General features: G+C 44.4%; 1 protein-coding gene across 1 annotated transcript in view; it reads left to right on the forward strand.

Annotated features, from left to right (window-relative positions):
• LOC125449049 (zinc finger protein Xfin-like) overlaps positions 1–17,775 on the forward strand; it is a 99,449-nt gene that overhangs the window by 53,112 nt on the left and 28,562 nt on the right. Inside the window, exons 7-9 of the mRNA XM_059641840.1 lie at positions 3,847–4,037; positions 9,492–9,606; positions 11,865–11,902. Coding sequence (XP_059497823.1) covers positions 3,847–4,037; positions 9,492–9,606; positions 11,865–11,902 — 344 coding nt within the window. The remainder of the gene's footprint in view (positions 1–3,846; positions 4,038–9,491; positions 9,607–11,864; positions 11,903–17,775) is intronic.

A 17,775-nucleotide genomic window follows, 5' to 3' on the forward strand; every position in this document is an offset into this window, starting at 1 on the left:
ATATACACACACATTTGTAAAAATGCACATTTATACATGTGTACACATAATATACCCACACTTATACAAACATTTATGTATACGTATTCACACACTCAACTTAAACACTAACATTTGATGCATCAGTTGAGCAGAGAGGAGTTTCACTGCACCTCATAGTGAAGACCAGGCTCCAAGTTGGCTATTGATGGGAATTGAATATTTCCAGTCTCTTGTCAGGGTTTGTTTCCTCAAGAGAGGTGTAACTTGACCTGGCTGCAGAAAGGGCTTGCTGGAAAGGGTATCGCCATTTGGTCAGCTTTCATAGAGTCATACAGCACAGAAACAGGTACTTTGGTCCAACTTCTCCATGCCCAAACTGTAACTAGTTCCATTTGCCTATATCCTTCTAAACTTTTCCCATTCATGTACCTGTCCAAATATCTTTTTTAAATATTGTAACTACCTGCATCTACACTTCTTCTGGCAGTTCAATCCATAAATGCACCAACCTCTGTGTGAAAAGGTTGCCCCTCAGGTTATTTTTAAATCTTTCCCCTTTCACCTTAAACCTATACTTTCTAGTTTTGAATTCTGCTACCCAAAGGGAAATACCTTAACTATTCACCTTATCTATGCCCGTCATGATTGTATAAACCTCTGTAAGGTCATCCCTCAACATCCTACACTCCGGCGGGGGGGTTGGTGCGGACACACAAAGTCTCAGCCTCTACCTGTAATTCATGCCCTCCAGTCCCAGTAACATCCTTGTAAATCTTTTTGGCGAATTTTTCAAATAAATGGTACTTTTAGAATGACCAGAACTGTACACAGTACTCCAAAAGTGGCTGCACAAATGCCATGACCGCTACAACGTGATGTCCTAACTCCAACACTGGATGCTATGAGCAACGAAAGCAAGCCTGCTAAATGTCTTGTTCACCACCCTGTCTACCTGTGACACTACTTTCAAGGAATGATGTACCTGAATCCCTCAGCCTGTTTTTTCAGCAATTTAAATTAAACTAACTTTAAATCATGTGCTTCTCCTGCCAGATGTGGGAGATCAGGAAGTAGTCTAGTTTCTGACAACTATGTCTGCAGGAATTGTAACTGACAGCAGTTCCTCAGACTGCATGGCTCAGTAGGAGCAGCAGTTCACAGGATCCCCATGGTATGGACAGGTCATTTGGCCCAACAAGTCCACGCAGACCTACTGAAGACCATTCCACCCAGACCAATCCCCTAATCCTGTATTTCCAAATGCTAACACATCTAACCTACATATCCCTGAACACCAGGGACAATTTCAAATGGCCAGTCTGCACATCCTTGGACTGTGAGATGAAACCGGAGCACCCTGCGGAAACCCATGCAGACGCAGAGAATGTGCAAACTCCACACAGTTGCCCGAAGTTGGGTCACTGGTGCTGTGAGACAGCAGTGCTAATCATTGAGCCACCATAATTCCCCGATTTAATACACTGAGGAGCAGATAGGGGCAGAGAATGTGATAAGGCACTAGTTACGAGGATGTGGTCACATTGCAAGTTCAGTTAGGTAGATGAGTGACTGCTGGGAGAGGATGGCAAGTCTACTACCTTGGATACAGTTGGGGGAATAGTCTCTAAGGGGAATAGGGTCGGGCAACGTTCAAGCTAACGATAGTGATAGGGGATTCACCAGTTGGGGCACAGGCAGGCATTCCTGTAGCTGTGTTCAAGACTCCAGGATGGTGTTGCCTTCCTGGTGCCAGAGTCAAGGACATCTCTGAGCAGTTGCATGAAATTTCTAAGAGGGGAGGATGAGCATCCTGAGGTTGTTGTGCACATTGATTAGAAACATTGTAGGTAGAAGGAGGGATGAGGTTCTGTGGAGTCAATACGCAGAATGTTGGGCAAGAGGCTGTAAAGCAGGACCTCAACAGTAGTAATGACTGTATTATTACCAGTGTCATGTGCTAGTGAGGCAAGGAATAGGAAGGTAGGACAGATGAATGTTCAGCTAAGGAGCTGCTGCACGGGCAGGCTTTCAGGTTCTTGAAACATTGGGACCTTGTTTGGTGCAGGGGTAACCTGAGGGACAGACTGCACATGAACTGAAGGGGAACCAGTAACCATGCAGGGAGGTTTGCTAGTGCAACTTGGGTGGGTTTAAACTAGCATGGCAGGGAGCTTGGAACCAGAGCAGTAGCTCCGCAAGTGGAGGGATTGAGGGAAAGGTAGATATTAGGATCAATAAGTAAGGAAGGACAAGCAGAGACAAGTAAATGAACATGATGGGCTGGTATGTTTATTTCAATGCAAGGAGAATTGTGGGTAAAGCAGATGAGTTTAGAGCTTAGATCAGCACATGGGACTGTGATGTTGTGGCCATTACAGAGATTTGGTTGAGAGAGGGACAGGACTGGCTGCTCAACGTTCCAGGGTTTGGTTGTTTTAGATGAGATGGAGAGAGAGATAAAAGAGGTGGAAGAGTTGCATTACTAGCGAGTTTTGAGAAGATTTGTAGCTCAGGTTGAGGTTCTGGATGTGAGTTTGCTCGCTGAGCTGGAAGGTTAGTTTTCAGACGTTGATACATGAACATCAACTAGCCACAAAACGACATGACCCACTATCACTCGTATCCTTACATACAGATGAGGAAGGACACCACTTTGATTGGGAGAACACATCCGTCCTAGGACAAGCCAAACAGAGACATGCATGAGAATTCCTAGAAGCATGGCATTCCAACCGGAATTCCATCAACAAACACATTGATTTGGAGTCAGTCTATCATCCTCTGAGAAAAAGAACAGGAAATGACATCACCAACCCAAGGAAACCTAAGCAGATCAATAAAAAGCAGGACATAACACCAGCGCTTCGTCGGAGGCTCGCTGATGATGTTACCTAGAATGGTGACAAAACGTCTGAAAACTAACCTTCCAGCTCAGTGAGCAAACTCACATCCAGAGTTGCATTACTAATCAGACATTGTCACGTCTGCACTCAGGCCATACTGGAGGGCTCATCCACTGAGACAATATGGGTAGAGCTCAAAAATAAGGATGGAATCACTCTGATGAGATTATACCAAAGTTCCCTAACAGCCACCAAGATACTGAGGAACAAATATTTAGATGGATTGTGGAAAAATGCAGTAACAACAGTGGGTGACTTTAACTTCCTTAATATTGACTGGGACTTATTGTGCCAAAAGGCACAAGGACAAAGGACTGAAGAGAATTAATTATTTGCAACCAAGAGGGTTTCTTGAAACAGTATGTGTATAGTCGCCTAAATGAGGGGCCACACTGGCTTTGTATTGGCTAATGAGCCTGGCAGCTGACTGATGTTTCAGTGGGAGAGCATTTTGGAAGCAGTGATCACAACTCCTTCAGTTTTAAGATAGCAGTAAATAAGGATAAGTCAAGACCTTGTGGGAAGGTACTAAATTGGGAAAGGATAATTATGTCAGTATTAGGCAGGAACTAAGGTGAATCAATCAGGAGCAGATATTGTCAAGCAAGTCCACATTTAATATGTGGTAATTGTTTCAAGACCTACGATGAGAGTTTAGGACTGACACATCCCAGTGAGGAGGAAGGAAGGACAAGGATGGCAAGGTACGGGACCCTTGCATAATGAGAAAATGCTGTGGATTTAGTCAAAAGGAGAAAAGAAAAGCAGAAATCAGCGGGGTCCATGAGTAATATAAAGAAAACAGGAAAGAGCTCAAGCAGGGAATAAGGAGAGCAACGAGGGGCCATGAAATGACCTTGATAAGAAGGGTGAAAGAGCACCCCAAGGCATTCCACACATACATTAACCAGGTAGAGGGTAGGACTCCAGGATAAAGGAGGGAATTTGTGCTTTGAGGCAGATGATGTGGGTGAGATCCCATATGAGTACTTTGCATTGGTAGTCACCCAGGAGAAGAACATGGAGGATAGGGAGATTAGTGCAGAGTATACTAACGTGGTGTGGCATTTTGAGACCAAGAAAGAAGTGATGTTGGATCTCTTGAGGAGCATTAAGTCCACAGGGCCCAATGGGGCCAGCTTATTGACAAAGGTAAGACAGGAGATTGCTGGGGTCTTGACCAAGATCCTTGCATCCTCACTTGCCACTGGAGAGGTCCTGAATGACTGTGATAAGAACATAGAGAACATAGAACAGTACAGCACAGAACAGGCCCTTCAGCCCACGATGTTGTGCCGACCATTGATCCTCATGTATGCACCCTCAAATTTCTGCGACCATATGCATGTCCAGCAGTCTCTTAAATGACCCCAATGACCTTGCTTCCACAACTGCTGCTGGCAACGCATTCCATGCTCTCACAACTCTCTGTGTAAAGAACCCGCCTCTGACATCCCCTCTATACTTTCCTCCAACCAGCTTAAAACTATGACCCCTCGTGCTAGCCATTTCTGCCCTGGGAAATAGTCTCTGGCTATCAACTCTATCTATGCCTCTCATTATCTTGTTTCCCTCAATTAGGTCCCCTCTCCTCCTCCTTTTCTCCAATGAAAAGAGACCGAGCTCAGTCAACCTCTCTTCATAAGATAAGCCCTCCAGTCCAGGCAGCATCCTGGTAAACCTCCTCTGAACCCTGTCCAAAGCATCCACATCTTTCCTATAATAGGGCGACCAGAACTGGATGCAGTATTCCAAGTGCGGTCTAACCAAAGTTTTATAGAGCTGCAACAAGATCTCACGACTCTTAAACTCAATCCCCCTGTTAATGAAAGCCAAAACACCATATGCTTTCTTAACAACCCTGTCCACTTGGGTGGCCGTTCTAAGGGATCTATGTATCTGCACACCAAGATCCCTCTGTTCCTCCACACTGCCAAGAATCCTATCCTTAATCCTGTACTCAGCTTTCAAATTCGACCTTCCAAAATGCATCACCTCACATTTATCCAGGTTGAACTCCATCTGCCTCCTCTCAGCCCATCTCTGCATCCTGTCAATATCCCGCTGCAGCCTACAACAGCCCTCTATACTGTCAACGACCCCTCCGACCTTTGTGTCGTCTGCAAACTTGCTGACCCATCCTTCAATCCCCTCATCCAAGTCATTAATAAAAATTACAAACAGTAGAGGCCCAAGGACAGAGCCCTGTGGAACCCCACTCACCACTGACTTCCAGGCAGAATATTTTCCTTCTACTACCACTTGCTGTCTTCTGTTGGCCAGCCAATTCTGTATGCAGGCAGCTAAGTTCCCCTGTATCCCATTCCTCCTGACCTTCTGAATGAGCCTACCATCGGGAACCTTATCAAATGCCTTACTGAAGTCCATATACACCACATCCACAGCTCGACCCTCATCAACTTTTCTAGTCACATCCTCAAAAAACTCGATAAGGTTTGTGAGGCATGACCTACCCCTCACAAAGCCGTGTTGACTGTATTTGATCAAGCCATGCTCTTCCAGATGGTCATAAATCCTATCCCTCAGAATCCTTTCTAACACCTTGCAGACGACAGACGTGAGACTTACTGGTCTGTAATTGCCGGGGATTTCCCTATTTCCTTTCTTGAAGAGAGGAATTACATTTGCCTCTCTCCAGTCCTCAGGTACGACTCCACTGGAGAGCGAGGATGCAAAGATCTTCGCAAGTGGCGAAGCAATTGCATTTCTCGCTTCCCAAAGCAGCCGAGGACAATTCTGGGGGGGGGCCTGGCGACTTGTCAATCTTAATGTTTGACAAAATTTTCAGCACATCAGCTTCCTCTATCTCTATCCATTCCAGCTAATGTCATTCCTCTGTTCAAGAAGGGAACTAGGGATAATCCAGGAAACCATACAGCAATGAGTCTGACATCTGTGGGTGGGAAGATATTAGAGAGAATTCTTGTGGTAAGGAATTTTGCACATTTGGAAAAGCACGGAGTAATTAGTGATAGCATGGCTTTGTGTGGGGTAGGTCATATCTTAATAAATTGATTAAATGTTTTGAGAAGTTGACAAAGGTGATCAGTGAGGGTAGAGCAGTGAATGTTGTCTATATGGATGTTAAGAAGGCTTTTGACAGGATCCCTCATGGTAGGCTCATGCAGAAGATGAAGATGTATGGGATCCACAGTAACTTGGCGACTTGAATTCAGAATTGGTTTGCCCGTAGAAGGCAGTGGATATTGGTGGAAAGGAAGTAAGTGACTTGCATGAAAATGTAGATGGTTGGGTTAATAAATTTGCAGAAAACACAAAAATTGGTGGAATTGTGGATAGTGTAGAAGGTTATCAAAGCATACAGCATGATATTGATCAGTTGCAGAAATGGGCGGAGAAATGGCAGATGGAGTTTAATCTGAGGAAGTGTGAGGTATTACGCTTTGGGAGATCAAATGTTAAGGGAAAGTGTAGAGTTAATGGCGGGAACTTGAACAGCATTGATACACAGAGGGATTTTGGGGCTCAGATCCATAGCTGAAAGTGGCCACACAGATAGATATGGGTGTAAAGAAGGGATATGGCGTGTTTGCCTTTATGGGTTGGGTCACTGAGTACAAGAGTCAAGACGTCATATTCCAGCTTTAGAAAAATTTTGTGAGGCCACACTTAAGAGTATTGTATTCAATTCTGTTTGCAACATTACAGGAAGAATGTGGAGGTTTTAGAGAGAGTGCAGAAGACATTTATCAGGATTCTGCCTAGATTAGAGGATATGAGCCATAATGAGAGGCTAGAAAAACGGGTTGTTTTCTCTGTAGTGGTGACGGCTGAGGGGAGACTTGATAGAAGTTTATAAAATTATGGCATGCATAGAAAGGGTTGACAGTCAGAATCTTCTTCCAAGCATTGAAATGCCAAATACTAGGGGACATGCACTTAAGGTGAGGGGGATGTTCAAAGGAGATCTGAGAGGCAAGTTTTTTTACACAGAATGGCAGGTGCTTGAAATGCGCTGCCAGGGGTCGTTGTGGGAGGCAGATACAATAGGTGTGATGAAGGGACTTCTAAGTAAGCACGTGAATATGCAAGGAATGGTGGGATATGGACCAAGGGCAGGCAGATTATTTATATCTGGCATCACGTCTGGCACAAAATCATGGGCTGAAAGGCCCATTCCTGTGCTGCATTGTTCTATGTAAACTGCATCTATTCCTCAGTCCATCAAGCCAGCTGATCCAAGATCACATTGTACTCTTTAAGTAACTTCTACTGTCCACTTTACCCCCAATGTTTGTTAGCTGCAAACTTACTAACCATGCTACCCATATTCATATTTTTTGTATAAGTGACAAACAACAGTGGACCCAGCACTGATCCATGTGGCACCCCCACGGTCACAGGCTTCCAGTGTGTAAAACAACCCCGTTCACCAAGCTAATTTTGTATCCATTTGGCTGGCTCTCTTGGGATCCCATGTGATCTAACCCTACTAACCAGTCTACTGTGCAGAACTTTGACAAGATTTCCCATGCACAAAGCCATGTTGACTATCCATAATCAATCCTTGTTGCTCTAAATGCATGTAAATATTGTCTTTCAGAATCCCCTCTAACAAGTTATCCACCAGGGCTGTAAGACTCACCAGTCTATATTTCCTTGGCTTTTCCTTGCAGCTTTTCAAACAAATGGCATAATATTGGGTGCCCTACAGCCATCCAGCATCTCACTCGTGGCCATAGATAATACAGATATCTCTGCTAGGGGATTTCTTCATTAGCTTCCCACAATGTCCCATGATACACCTGATCTGGTCCCAGAGACTTATCTACCTTTTTACATTTTAAGATCTCCAGGACCACCTCTTCTATAATGTGAATTGTTTTTAAAATGTCACTATTTATTTTCCCAAGTTCCATAGCATCCGTGTCTTTCTCCATAGTAAGTACTGATACACAATATTAACTTAGCATCTCACCCATATCTTGTGGTTCCACACATGGACAGCTTTGTTGATCATAAAGGGGCCCAATTCTCTCCCTGGTTGCTCTTTTGCCCTTTATAGAACATAGAACATTACAGCACAGTACAAGCCCTTTGGCCTTCGATGTTGTGCCGACCTGTCATACCGATCTCAAGCCCATCTAACCTACACTATTCCATGTACGTCCATATGCTTGTCCAATGACGACTTAAATGTACCTAAAGTTGGCGAATCTACTACCGTTGCAGGCAAAGCATTCCATTCCCTTACTACTCTCTGAGTAAAGAAACTACCTCTGACATCTGTCCTATATCTTTCACCCCTCAATTTAAAGCTATGCCCCCTCGTGCTTGCCGTCACCATCCTAGGAAAAAGGCTCTCCCTATCCACCCTATCTAACCCTCTGATTATTTTATATGTTTTAATTAAGTCACCTCTCAACCTTCTTCTCTCTAATGAAAACAGCCTCAAGTCCCTCAGCCTTTCCTCGTAAGACCTTCCCTCCATATGTACTTTTGGAGTCTCTTAGCCTTGGCAGATAAGGTTAAAGAGAATGCAATCTCATATCCACTTTTTATACCTCTGATTTCCCTTTTAAGTATGCCCCTACTCCCTTTATACACCTCAAGGGATTTACTTGATTCCAGCTGTCTATACCAGGCATAGGTCTCCTTTTTCTTGACCAGAGACACACTATCTCTACTCTTACCAGCCTGGCCTTCACTCTAAGACAAATATACTGTCTTCGAACTCTATTTCCTTATTTCTGACAGCCCCCCTCAGGTAATGAGGGCTTTTGATTCCTGGTCCCTGGAAATAGCTCTGGGGAAGATAGCACCTGTACAAACGGTGAAGGCTTTAGAAACTTGAGTCCTTGTGGAGAGTTTTGTTCTAATGCGATGGCTTTATCTGACTTGGCAGAAGTGTGGAAACCCAGAGAGAATAGTAGAGAAGAATACCGGGGTTTGTAAAGTACCAATTGGTAGAGCTGACACGAGAATAGAGAATAATCAGTTAACTGGTGATGTCGGAGTTGGTGGGGCGGGAAAGTGGAAGAAAGGTAGTCCAAAACTCGGTTAATGTGCATGTATGTAAATGCACGGTCTATAGTAGATAAGGTCAGGGAGTTACGGATGCAGAGTGTAATGTGGCATTATAATGTGTCAGTGATGGAGACTTCACTCAAGGAGGGGCAAAACTGAGTGCTAAATATTCCTGAGTAATAACTGAAATAATTCCATGAAGGCTGGTATCCACTCATCAAATCACTTTTTATCTGGACGTGCATAACACATAATATTTACCCAACTAGCACCAAGCTGGCTCCAAGAGTGAACAGAACACCTGACATTCCTGTTTATATCTGTCAGCCAGGACTCCCTGACTGAACCAGGTTACCGCCCCAAATCAGGGAATTCATATTCTAATAGATCCACCTGGCTGACATCATTCCAATCACTACAGCTCTCCACCTCTAAATCCTGGGACGTAGGCCTATTCTTTTTCCTGTAGCTTCTCCTGGGGCATTTACACACCAGGCCCAGTTCCTCCAACTCTGTCTTAGATACTGGTGCCATACACCACACCGTAGACTACCTCTTGCGCTCCCACATGTATCGGCCAAAACTCATCTTCTTCAGGCAGTCATGGCATCAAGGCTGCAGCATCTGCTGTCTGTCTTGTCCTCACATGTTTCTTCAATGCTAGGCAAAAGGGGAGAACCCACAGGTTCTGACATCCTGCTGGATGTGCTAGGTATGTTTTACTGCTGCCCCGTTTGCAAAAATTGCAGCTTTTGTGTGGTCCCCATGCTTGTTCAGGATCACCTCACCTACATGATCTCACATTAACAATTCCATTTTCCCGTGAACAGCCATTCCCGTGGATTTGACACCAAACTTCATCCCCTGAAGTAAACTGCCTAATTCACTTAGCCTTGTGTCTGACAATGGCATTCTGATACTGTTTCACCCTACCCCAAGTCTGGGAAGATCAGATTTAACCTGGTGTAGAGTTTTCTCCCCATTAGCAACTCTATTGGAGCTGCCTCAAGTTGCATGGGGGCTGGCCCATCATCAAACAGGAATCGAGACCGTTTGGTACTGAGCGAAACTGTAGGCTGTCCCTTTAACCCTGGCTTCAAAGATTGGACTGGTCTTCCAACCAGATCATCGGACAATAGATGGGTTGGAGCTGTCCTTACGTGCTGAATGGTATTCAACTTTAGTGCTATGGACTTGACCAAACACCCTCAAAATATTCAGCAGATAGTCTAGACCCTGAAGTTTTTCTTATTTTAAAGGAAAATGTAAGATATTGCTGTCCAGATGCAATTCAATTGGTTAAACTAGCAGATTTAAAGCAAAACATGCTTTCTTCATTGACTATAGTTCAATACAGCAAAAGAAAGAAGGAATTGCTGAACTCTATTGGAAAACTTAACAGAATAATAGATTATTTCATCACTAAATAGTAACTGTTCCAATACAGTAACATCCCATAACCAGAGCCTTGCCAAAAGGCAAATTCAGAAAACAGACTGTCTCACATGCAACTCCAATCCAGGTGGAAAGAACATAAAACTACAATTCTGTGATAGAGAGAGGGAAAAACCTAGGTTTCACTTCTTTGAGACCCCAAAAGCAACTGCTGAAAGCTAAACCTAAAGTCCCTGGTTCTGTGGATATGAGACCCATTGAGGCTGTTTATATAGTTCCAACTTTTTAAATAAAACCCAAGGCTTCACAAGGTGCTTATCTTTTCAGATACTGCCCTTCACCTGTCCCCCAATCTCACTCTAAAAGAAACCAGGGAAAATTACGCCTCTTTATGCTACATTATCATCACATTAGGAAGTACTCAAATTCCCTGCCCGTAAATGACGACCTGTTGTCTGTGACCAACTCCTCTGGAGTCCATGTATTGCAAAAGATGCTTGTAACTTTTCAATCATCATTGCCATGTTTGACAAATGAAGTTTATACACGTGTGACCACTTTGAATGGTTAAAAATATAGTGCCCATGAAAGGACTGGTACAGTCAATGTGTAACTGGATCCAAGGTTTACCTGGCCATTCCCACGAATGTGGGGGAACTGCTGGCTGGTAATATTTGTCCTTGTTGGCACTCGGGGCACTGCCCCACAAACACAGCTATGTTGGCATCCAGTCCTGGTCAACAGACAGAACTTCTCAGCAACATCATCATTTTGGAAGCCCCTGGATGAACTTGATGGAGTTCAGCCAATATCTGGCAGTGACCTTTGCTCAGGACAATCACTTTAGCTTTCCATTTGCCATCTCCTATGGTGATCTAGTCTCCCCAGGTCCAGAAAGGTTTCAATTCTAGTCATGACGGCCCTCTTGTTTCTCCCATCACCACCACCTTTTTTAGGTTTGACAGGATGGGATCATTTTATGTCCACAGTCTGATATTGTCAGTGGTAAATCAAAGAGTGTCCAAAAAATTTGAAACCACAGCAGACTCTTCCACTAGTGGCGCTACTGGTGGTGTATCACTGGGGTGGGAGGCAGTTCAAGGCATAAGACCACAAGAGAAGACATAAGAGCAGAAATTAGGCCATTCGGCCCATCAAGTCTGCTCTGCCATTCATCCATGACTGATAAGTTTCTCAGCCCCATTCTCCCGCTTTCAACCCGGAACCCTTGATCCCCTTGATAATCAAGAAACTATCTCTCTCTGTCTTAAATATAGTCAATGACCTGGCCTCCTTAGCCTCCAGTGGCCGTGAATTCCATAGATTCACCACTCTCTGGCTGAAGAGGTTTCTCCTTATTTCCATTTTAAAAGGTCTTCCCTTTACTCTAAGGCTGTGCCCTTGGGTCCTAGTCTCTCCTACCAATAGAAGCATCTTCCCAACATCCACTCTGTCCAGGCCATTCAGTATTTTGTAAGTTGAAATTAGATATACCCCTCATCCTTTTCAACTCTATCGAGCATAGACCTGGAGTCCTCAAATGTTCCTCATGTGTTAAGCTTTTCATTCCTGCAGCCATTCTCGGAAACATCCTCGGAAGCGGCTCCGCGCCAGTAAATCTTTCTGAGATATGAGGCCCAAAATTGCGCATAATACTCCAAACGTGGCCTGACCAGAGCCTGATATAGCCTCAGAAGTACATCCCTGTTTTTATATTCAAGTCCTCTCAAAATAAATGCTAAAGTTGCATTCGCCTTCCTAACTACTAACTCAAGTTTGCCTTGAAAGAATCCTGGACTAGAACTCCCAATTTTTTTTGCACTAAAGACTTCTAAATTTTCTCCCCATTTATGGCATTTATCAAAATTCGTGACCTTACACTTTCCCACATTGCACTCCATCTACCACTTCTTTGCCTACTGAACTAACCTGTCCAAATCCTTCTTCAGCCTCCCTATATCCTCAATACTACCTGTCCCTCTACCTTTGTATCATTTGTAGACTTAGCCAGAATGCCGAGACAGTTCCTTCATCTAGATCATTAATGTATAAAGTAAAAAGTTTGTGATCCCAACACTGACCCTTGCGGAACACCACTTGTCACCAGCTGCCATCCTGAGAAAGACCCTTTTAACCCCACTCTCTGCTGTCTGCTAGACAGCCAATCTTCTATCCATGCTAGCACATTAGCCCAAACACCATGGCCTTTATTTCACTCAGCAGCCTCCTGTGTCAAAGGCCTTGTCAAAGGCCTTCTTGAAGTCCAGGTAGATAACATCCATTGGCTCTTGTTGGTCTGACCTGCTCGTCACTTCCTCAAAGAATCCTAACATGACTGCGAAACCTTCCTTCTCTATCCAGGGATATCATTGTTTGGCATCAGCCAAAGGCTGGGAAGCATATGCTATTGGGTGCTTCTCTCCACTGGGCTACCCTTGAGCCAACACTACCCTGATAGAGGAGGCATTGCATGTCAGCACCAGATCTCGCTTGGGATTGTAGCTACTTCCTCACTTCCCTCTTGGCTATCAGAATATCTCCAAGCCTGATCTTTTTTCAGTAGCAATGGTGAGGGTGCCAGGATGGAGGCCCGGTTACGTAGAAGTTTTCTGTAATAATTCACCAACCCAAGGAAACACATGGGAGATAGGGCACCTTTGGTCTCCCTCACTTATTTTCCAACAGATCTTGCCAATACTGTAGCCCAAGTAAGACACTTGGGGTGCCTGGAACACACAATTTTCCCTCCAAACATGTACCCCTGCCTTGAATAATTTTTCAAGCACTGTGTCTAAGTTCTCTAAATGATCTTTATTAGTCTTCCCAGTTATCCAGGAAAATGGCAAGCTGGGATAGCCCTTGTAAAATGTTCTCTCTCATCTTCTGGAAAATGGCACATGTTGACAATACCCCAAAAGGCAGTATGGTATATGGGTACAAACCCTTATGAGTATTAATTGTAGCAGGCCTCTAGGAATCCTTATCTAACTGCAATTGGCTCATGTCCAGCTTCATGACAAACAGGAGGCTGTTCCCACCCCAACACCCACCAGTTTCTCATTTGCGGCCTCTAGGAAAGAGATTGAGTAAACTCAGAGCAAATGGCACTGGGTCAACCTTGCAGATTTGTGGGATTGCTTCCTGGTCAGCACATTAAGGTGGCCTTGGCCCCTTTGATAGTCCAGTGACTGCCCTGAAAAACCTGTGGGCATTTAATTAGGACTTCACTTAGGAAGCCATTTTCTGATCAAAAAAATGGTAAGTCACTCTAAGTGAATCTTTCTCAACTAAGTCACCCCATCAAGCTTGGGCCTGAGCCTTTTTCTGCAATCTGTGGTACCTGAACTAGCTGCTTCTCATAAGAGACCACAACCGAAGTTGTACCCGTAATCTGTAGGGGTTCCCCATTATTGGTTTTCAGCCTGGCCAAGGTGTTGTGCAAACTTAGGGCTTGGAGTCTAGGCTGAATTTTGGTAAAGGCTGGTTCTGCAGTCACTTATACAGCTGTGCCAGTAGCGACCACCATTAGAATTGGGTGACCATTTAACCAGGTGTTTCACTACAGCCAAAAAAAGCTGCAGATGCTGGAATCCAAGGTAGACAAACAGGAGGCTGGATGAACACAGCAAGCCAACCAGCATCTGGAGGAAAGGAGCAGTCAACATTTCAGGTATAACCGTTCTTTAGTCCTGAAGAAGAGTTATACCTGAAATGTTGACTGCTGCTTTCCTCCAGATGCTGCCTGGCTTGCTGTGTTCATCCAGCCTCCTGTTTGTCTAACCTGATAGTTATTTTTGATTGGTTCTTACTTGGATGTTGCTAAGCAACTTCACTCTTCCGAACTTTCCAGGGTATACACTTTCCTGGATACCAGCCTATGAGTTTTCTTACCTAATTCAAGCCCTTTTGCTGTCTTAAGTCCACGTAGAATCATAGAATCCCTGGAGTGAGGAAACAGGCCCTTTGGCCCAACAAGTTCACACTGAACTTCAGATCATCCCACCTAGACCCATTCCCCTGTAACCGACCTAATCTACGCATCCCTGAACACTATGGGCAATTTAGCATGGACAATTTATCTAACCTGCACATCTTTGGACTGCGAGAGGAAACCGGAGCACCCAGTGGAAACCCACACGGACACAGGGAGAATGTGCAAACTCCACACAGACAGTCACCTGAGGGTGAAGTCAAACACAGGTTGCTGGCGCTGTGAGGCAGCAGTGCTAACCACTGTGCCACTATGCCACCCCTGGCAGCAACTACAATGGCCATCTGGCCCACAACCTTGAGGGCATTTTAACCGTTTGGCTGAGGCTTGGCTTGGTTTTGGGGTTTTGCTGTCAATGTATGGGTTTGAATCCAACTGCGTCCAGTTCTGGTCGCCGTATTATAGGAAAGATGTGGATGCTTTGGAGAGGGTTCAGAGGAGGTTTACCAGGATGCTGCCTGGACTGGAGGGCTTATCTTATGAAGAGAGGTTGACTGAGCTCGGTCTCTTTTCATTGGAGAAAAGGAGGAGGAGAGGGGACCTAATTGAGGTATACAAGATAATGAGAGGCATAGATAGAGTTGATAGCCAGAGACTATTTCCCAGGGCAGAAATGGCTAGCACGAGGGGTCATAGTTTTAAGCTGGTTGGTGGAAAGTATAGAGGGGATGTCAGAGGCAGGTTCTTTACGCAGAGAGTTGTGAGAGCATGGAATGCGTTGCCAGCAGCAGTTGTGGAAGCAAGGTCATTGGGGTCATTTAAGAGACTGCTGGACATGTATATGGTCACAGAAATTTGAGGGTGCATACATGAGGATCAATGGTCGGCACAACATTGTGGGCTGAAGGGCCTGTTCTGTGCTGTACTGTTCTATGTTCTATGTTCTATATTCTTTTCATCATTGAAATAGCCCCTCGAAGGCTGATATCCTTTCAACAAGTCACCATCAATTTACACATGCATTACCCATGAGACTGACCCATCTAGCACCAAGCCAACTCCTAGAGTGAGCAGAATCCCTGACACTCCTGCTTATATCTGCCATCTAGGGCTCTTTATTGGACCAGGTTAACAGCCCCAATCAGGGAATTCATATTCTGTGAGAGCTACCTGCTGACTTTGTTACAATCACTACATTAACTTGTTCAGGAAAGATAGAAAATGATAGCGAGGAAGAAGACCCACGGTGTTGATTAAGGATGGTGCTGTAGCTCTACGGAAGGATTGTCTTGGAGTGCTCAATTACAGAGGCAACTTTGTTGTAGGTAAGTAACATAAATGGTAAATCTTTCTCAGTGTAGTCTAAAGACCACCACCTAGTGGAAACAATATAGCAGAGCACAACAGCAGAGAAATTACAGAGAGATGCCAGCATTATAGAGTAGTTTACAATGGGCGGCATTACTTAGCCAAAAATAGACCGGGATACTGCTAGCGTAAAGGGCAGCAAGGGGCAAGTATTCTTGAATTGTGTTCAAGAGGGTTTCCAGAGCAGTTACGCGTCCAGTCTAATAAGAAAGGATGTATGTTCAGACCAATGAAATGAGGAGGGGAAAGTGGATCAAGTATCGGTGGTAGTGGAGTGTGCTGCAAGTATTTAGTGGTCATTGTCTCATGAGGTTGAGGTTGGTGGTGAAGAATGACATGCAACAATCAAGAGTGAGAAAAATTCGGCAGAGAGCTCGCATCAATGGGGCAGGGATGATTGGAACAAGAGGTTGGCAGGAGAAATAGCAATGAGTCAGTGAGTTGTATAGCACAGAAACAGACTCTTCCGACCAATTTGTCCATAAATTAATCTAGTCCCATTTGCCAGCATTTGGCTCATATCTCTCTAAACTCTTCCTATTCACATACCCATTCGGATGCTTTTTTTTAAATGTTGTAATTTTAGCCACCTCCACAACTTCCTCTGGAGCTCATTTCATACACTATCCACCCTCAGTGTAGAAAGGTTGCCCCTTAAGGTCCTTTTTTAAATCTTTCCCCCTCATGTTTCCCCTTAAACCTATGCCCTTTAGTTTTGGCCTCCCCTAGCCTTCATTACCCACCCTATCCATGCCCCTCATGATTTTATAAACGTCTATAATGTCACCTCTCAGCCCCCGATGCTCCAGAGAAAATAGCACCAGCCTGTTCAGTCTCTCCCCATAGATCAAACCCCCCAGCCCCAGCAAAATCCTTGTAAATCTTTTCTGAACTCTTTCAAGTTTAACAACATCTTTCCATTGCAAGGAGACCAGAATTGTTTGCAGTCTTCGAAAAGTAGCCTAACCAATGTCCTGTACAGACCGAACATGACATCTCAACTCCAATGCACTGACCAATAAAGGCAAGCATAACAAATGCCTTCTTCACTTTCCTCTTTACCTGTGATTCCACTCTCAAGAAACCTATACATGAAGGTCTGTTTGTTTGGCAACCCCAGGACCCTGTGATTTAGTGTATACATCCTGCCCTGATTTGCCTTACCAAAATGCAACACCTCACATTTATCCACATTAAACTGCATCTGGCACTCCTCGGTCCATTGTACCATCTCATCAAAGTCCAGTTGTAACCCTCTTCACTGTCCACTATACCACCAAAATTTGGTGTAATCTGCAAACTTACTATCTATACCTCCTATATTCACATGCAAATCATTCATATAAATGACAAAAAGTAGTAGTCCGAAATGCAACTATCTACCACCATTATGTCTCCTGCCTTCAAGCCAGTTTTGTACATAAGTAGCTAGCTCTCCCTGGATTCCATGTGATCTAACCTTGCTAACCAGTCTACCATGTGGAACCTTGTCTAATGCCTTGCTGAAATAAAGACATCATTTCCACCACTCTGCTTTCATCAATCTTCTTTGTCACTCCTTCAAAAAAACTCAATCCAGTTGGTGAGAGATGATTTCCCACTCTATAAAGGCCTGTTGACTATCACTGATCAGTCCTTGCCTTTCCAAATACACATGTCCCTCAGAATCCCCTCCAACAATACTGTTGAGGTGTATTTCCTGGAGAATTATCACGTGATTGAATCATACAGTACTGAAGAGGCCCTTTGATTCATTGAGTCTATAAAGCCAAAGCTACACTGAATTTACATAGTCCCACCTTCCCAGCACGAGCCCCATAATATTGAATTTTATGACATTTCAAGTGTGCAACCAAGTACTTATTTAAGGCCGTGAGGTTACCCACCTCAGCCACCCTTCCAGGCAGTGCTTTCCAGACGCCATCGCTCTGGGTGGAAAAACAAATCCTCTAATTCTCTCTAAACCGTTTGCTTTAAAATTATGCCGTGTCGTTATTGACCCTGCAACCAAGGGGAACAGCTGCTTCCTATTCACCCTGACTACTGCCCTCGTAATCGTACATACATTTACCACATTCCCCCTCCAACTACCAGTGCCCCCCACCATTCCCCTCCCCCCATTGTGAGGGGTGCTGACCTTCATGCTCCAAATAAAACATCCTGCCTTTCTTTATAGCTAAACTGCCT

The sequence above is a fragment of the Stegostoma tigrinum genome, chromosome 43, assembly GCF_030684315.1.
Source record: "Stegostoma tigrinum isolate sSteTig4 chromosome 43, sSteTig4.hap1, whole genome shotgun sequence".
Lineage (NCBI taxonomy): Eukaryota > Metazoa > Chordata > Chondrichthyes > Orectolobiformes > Stegostomatidae > Stegostoma > Stegostoma tigrinum.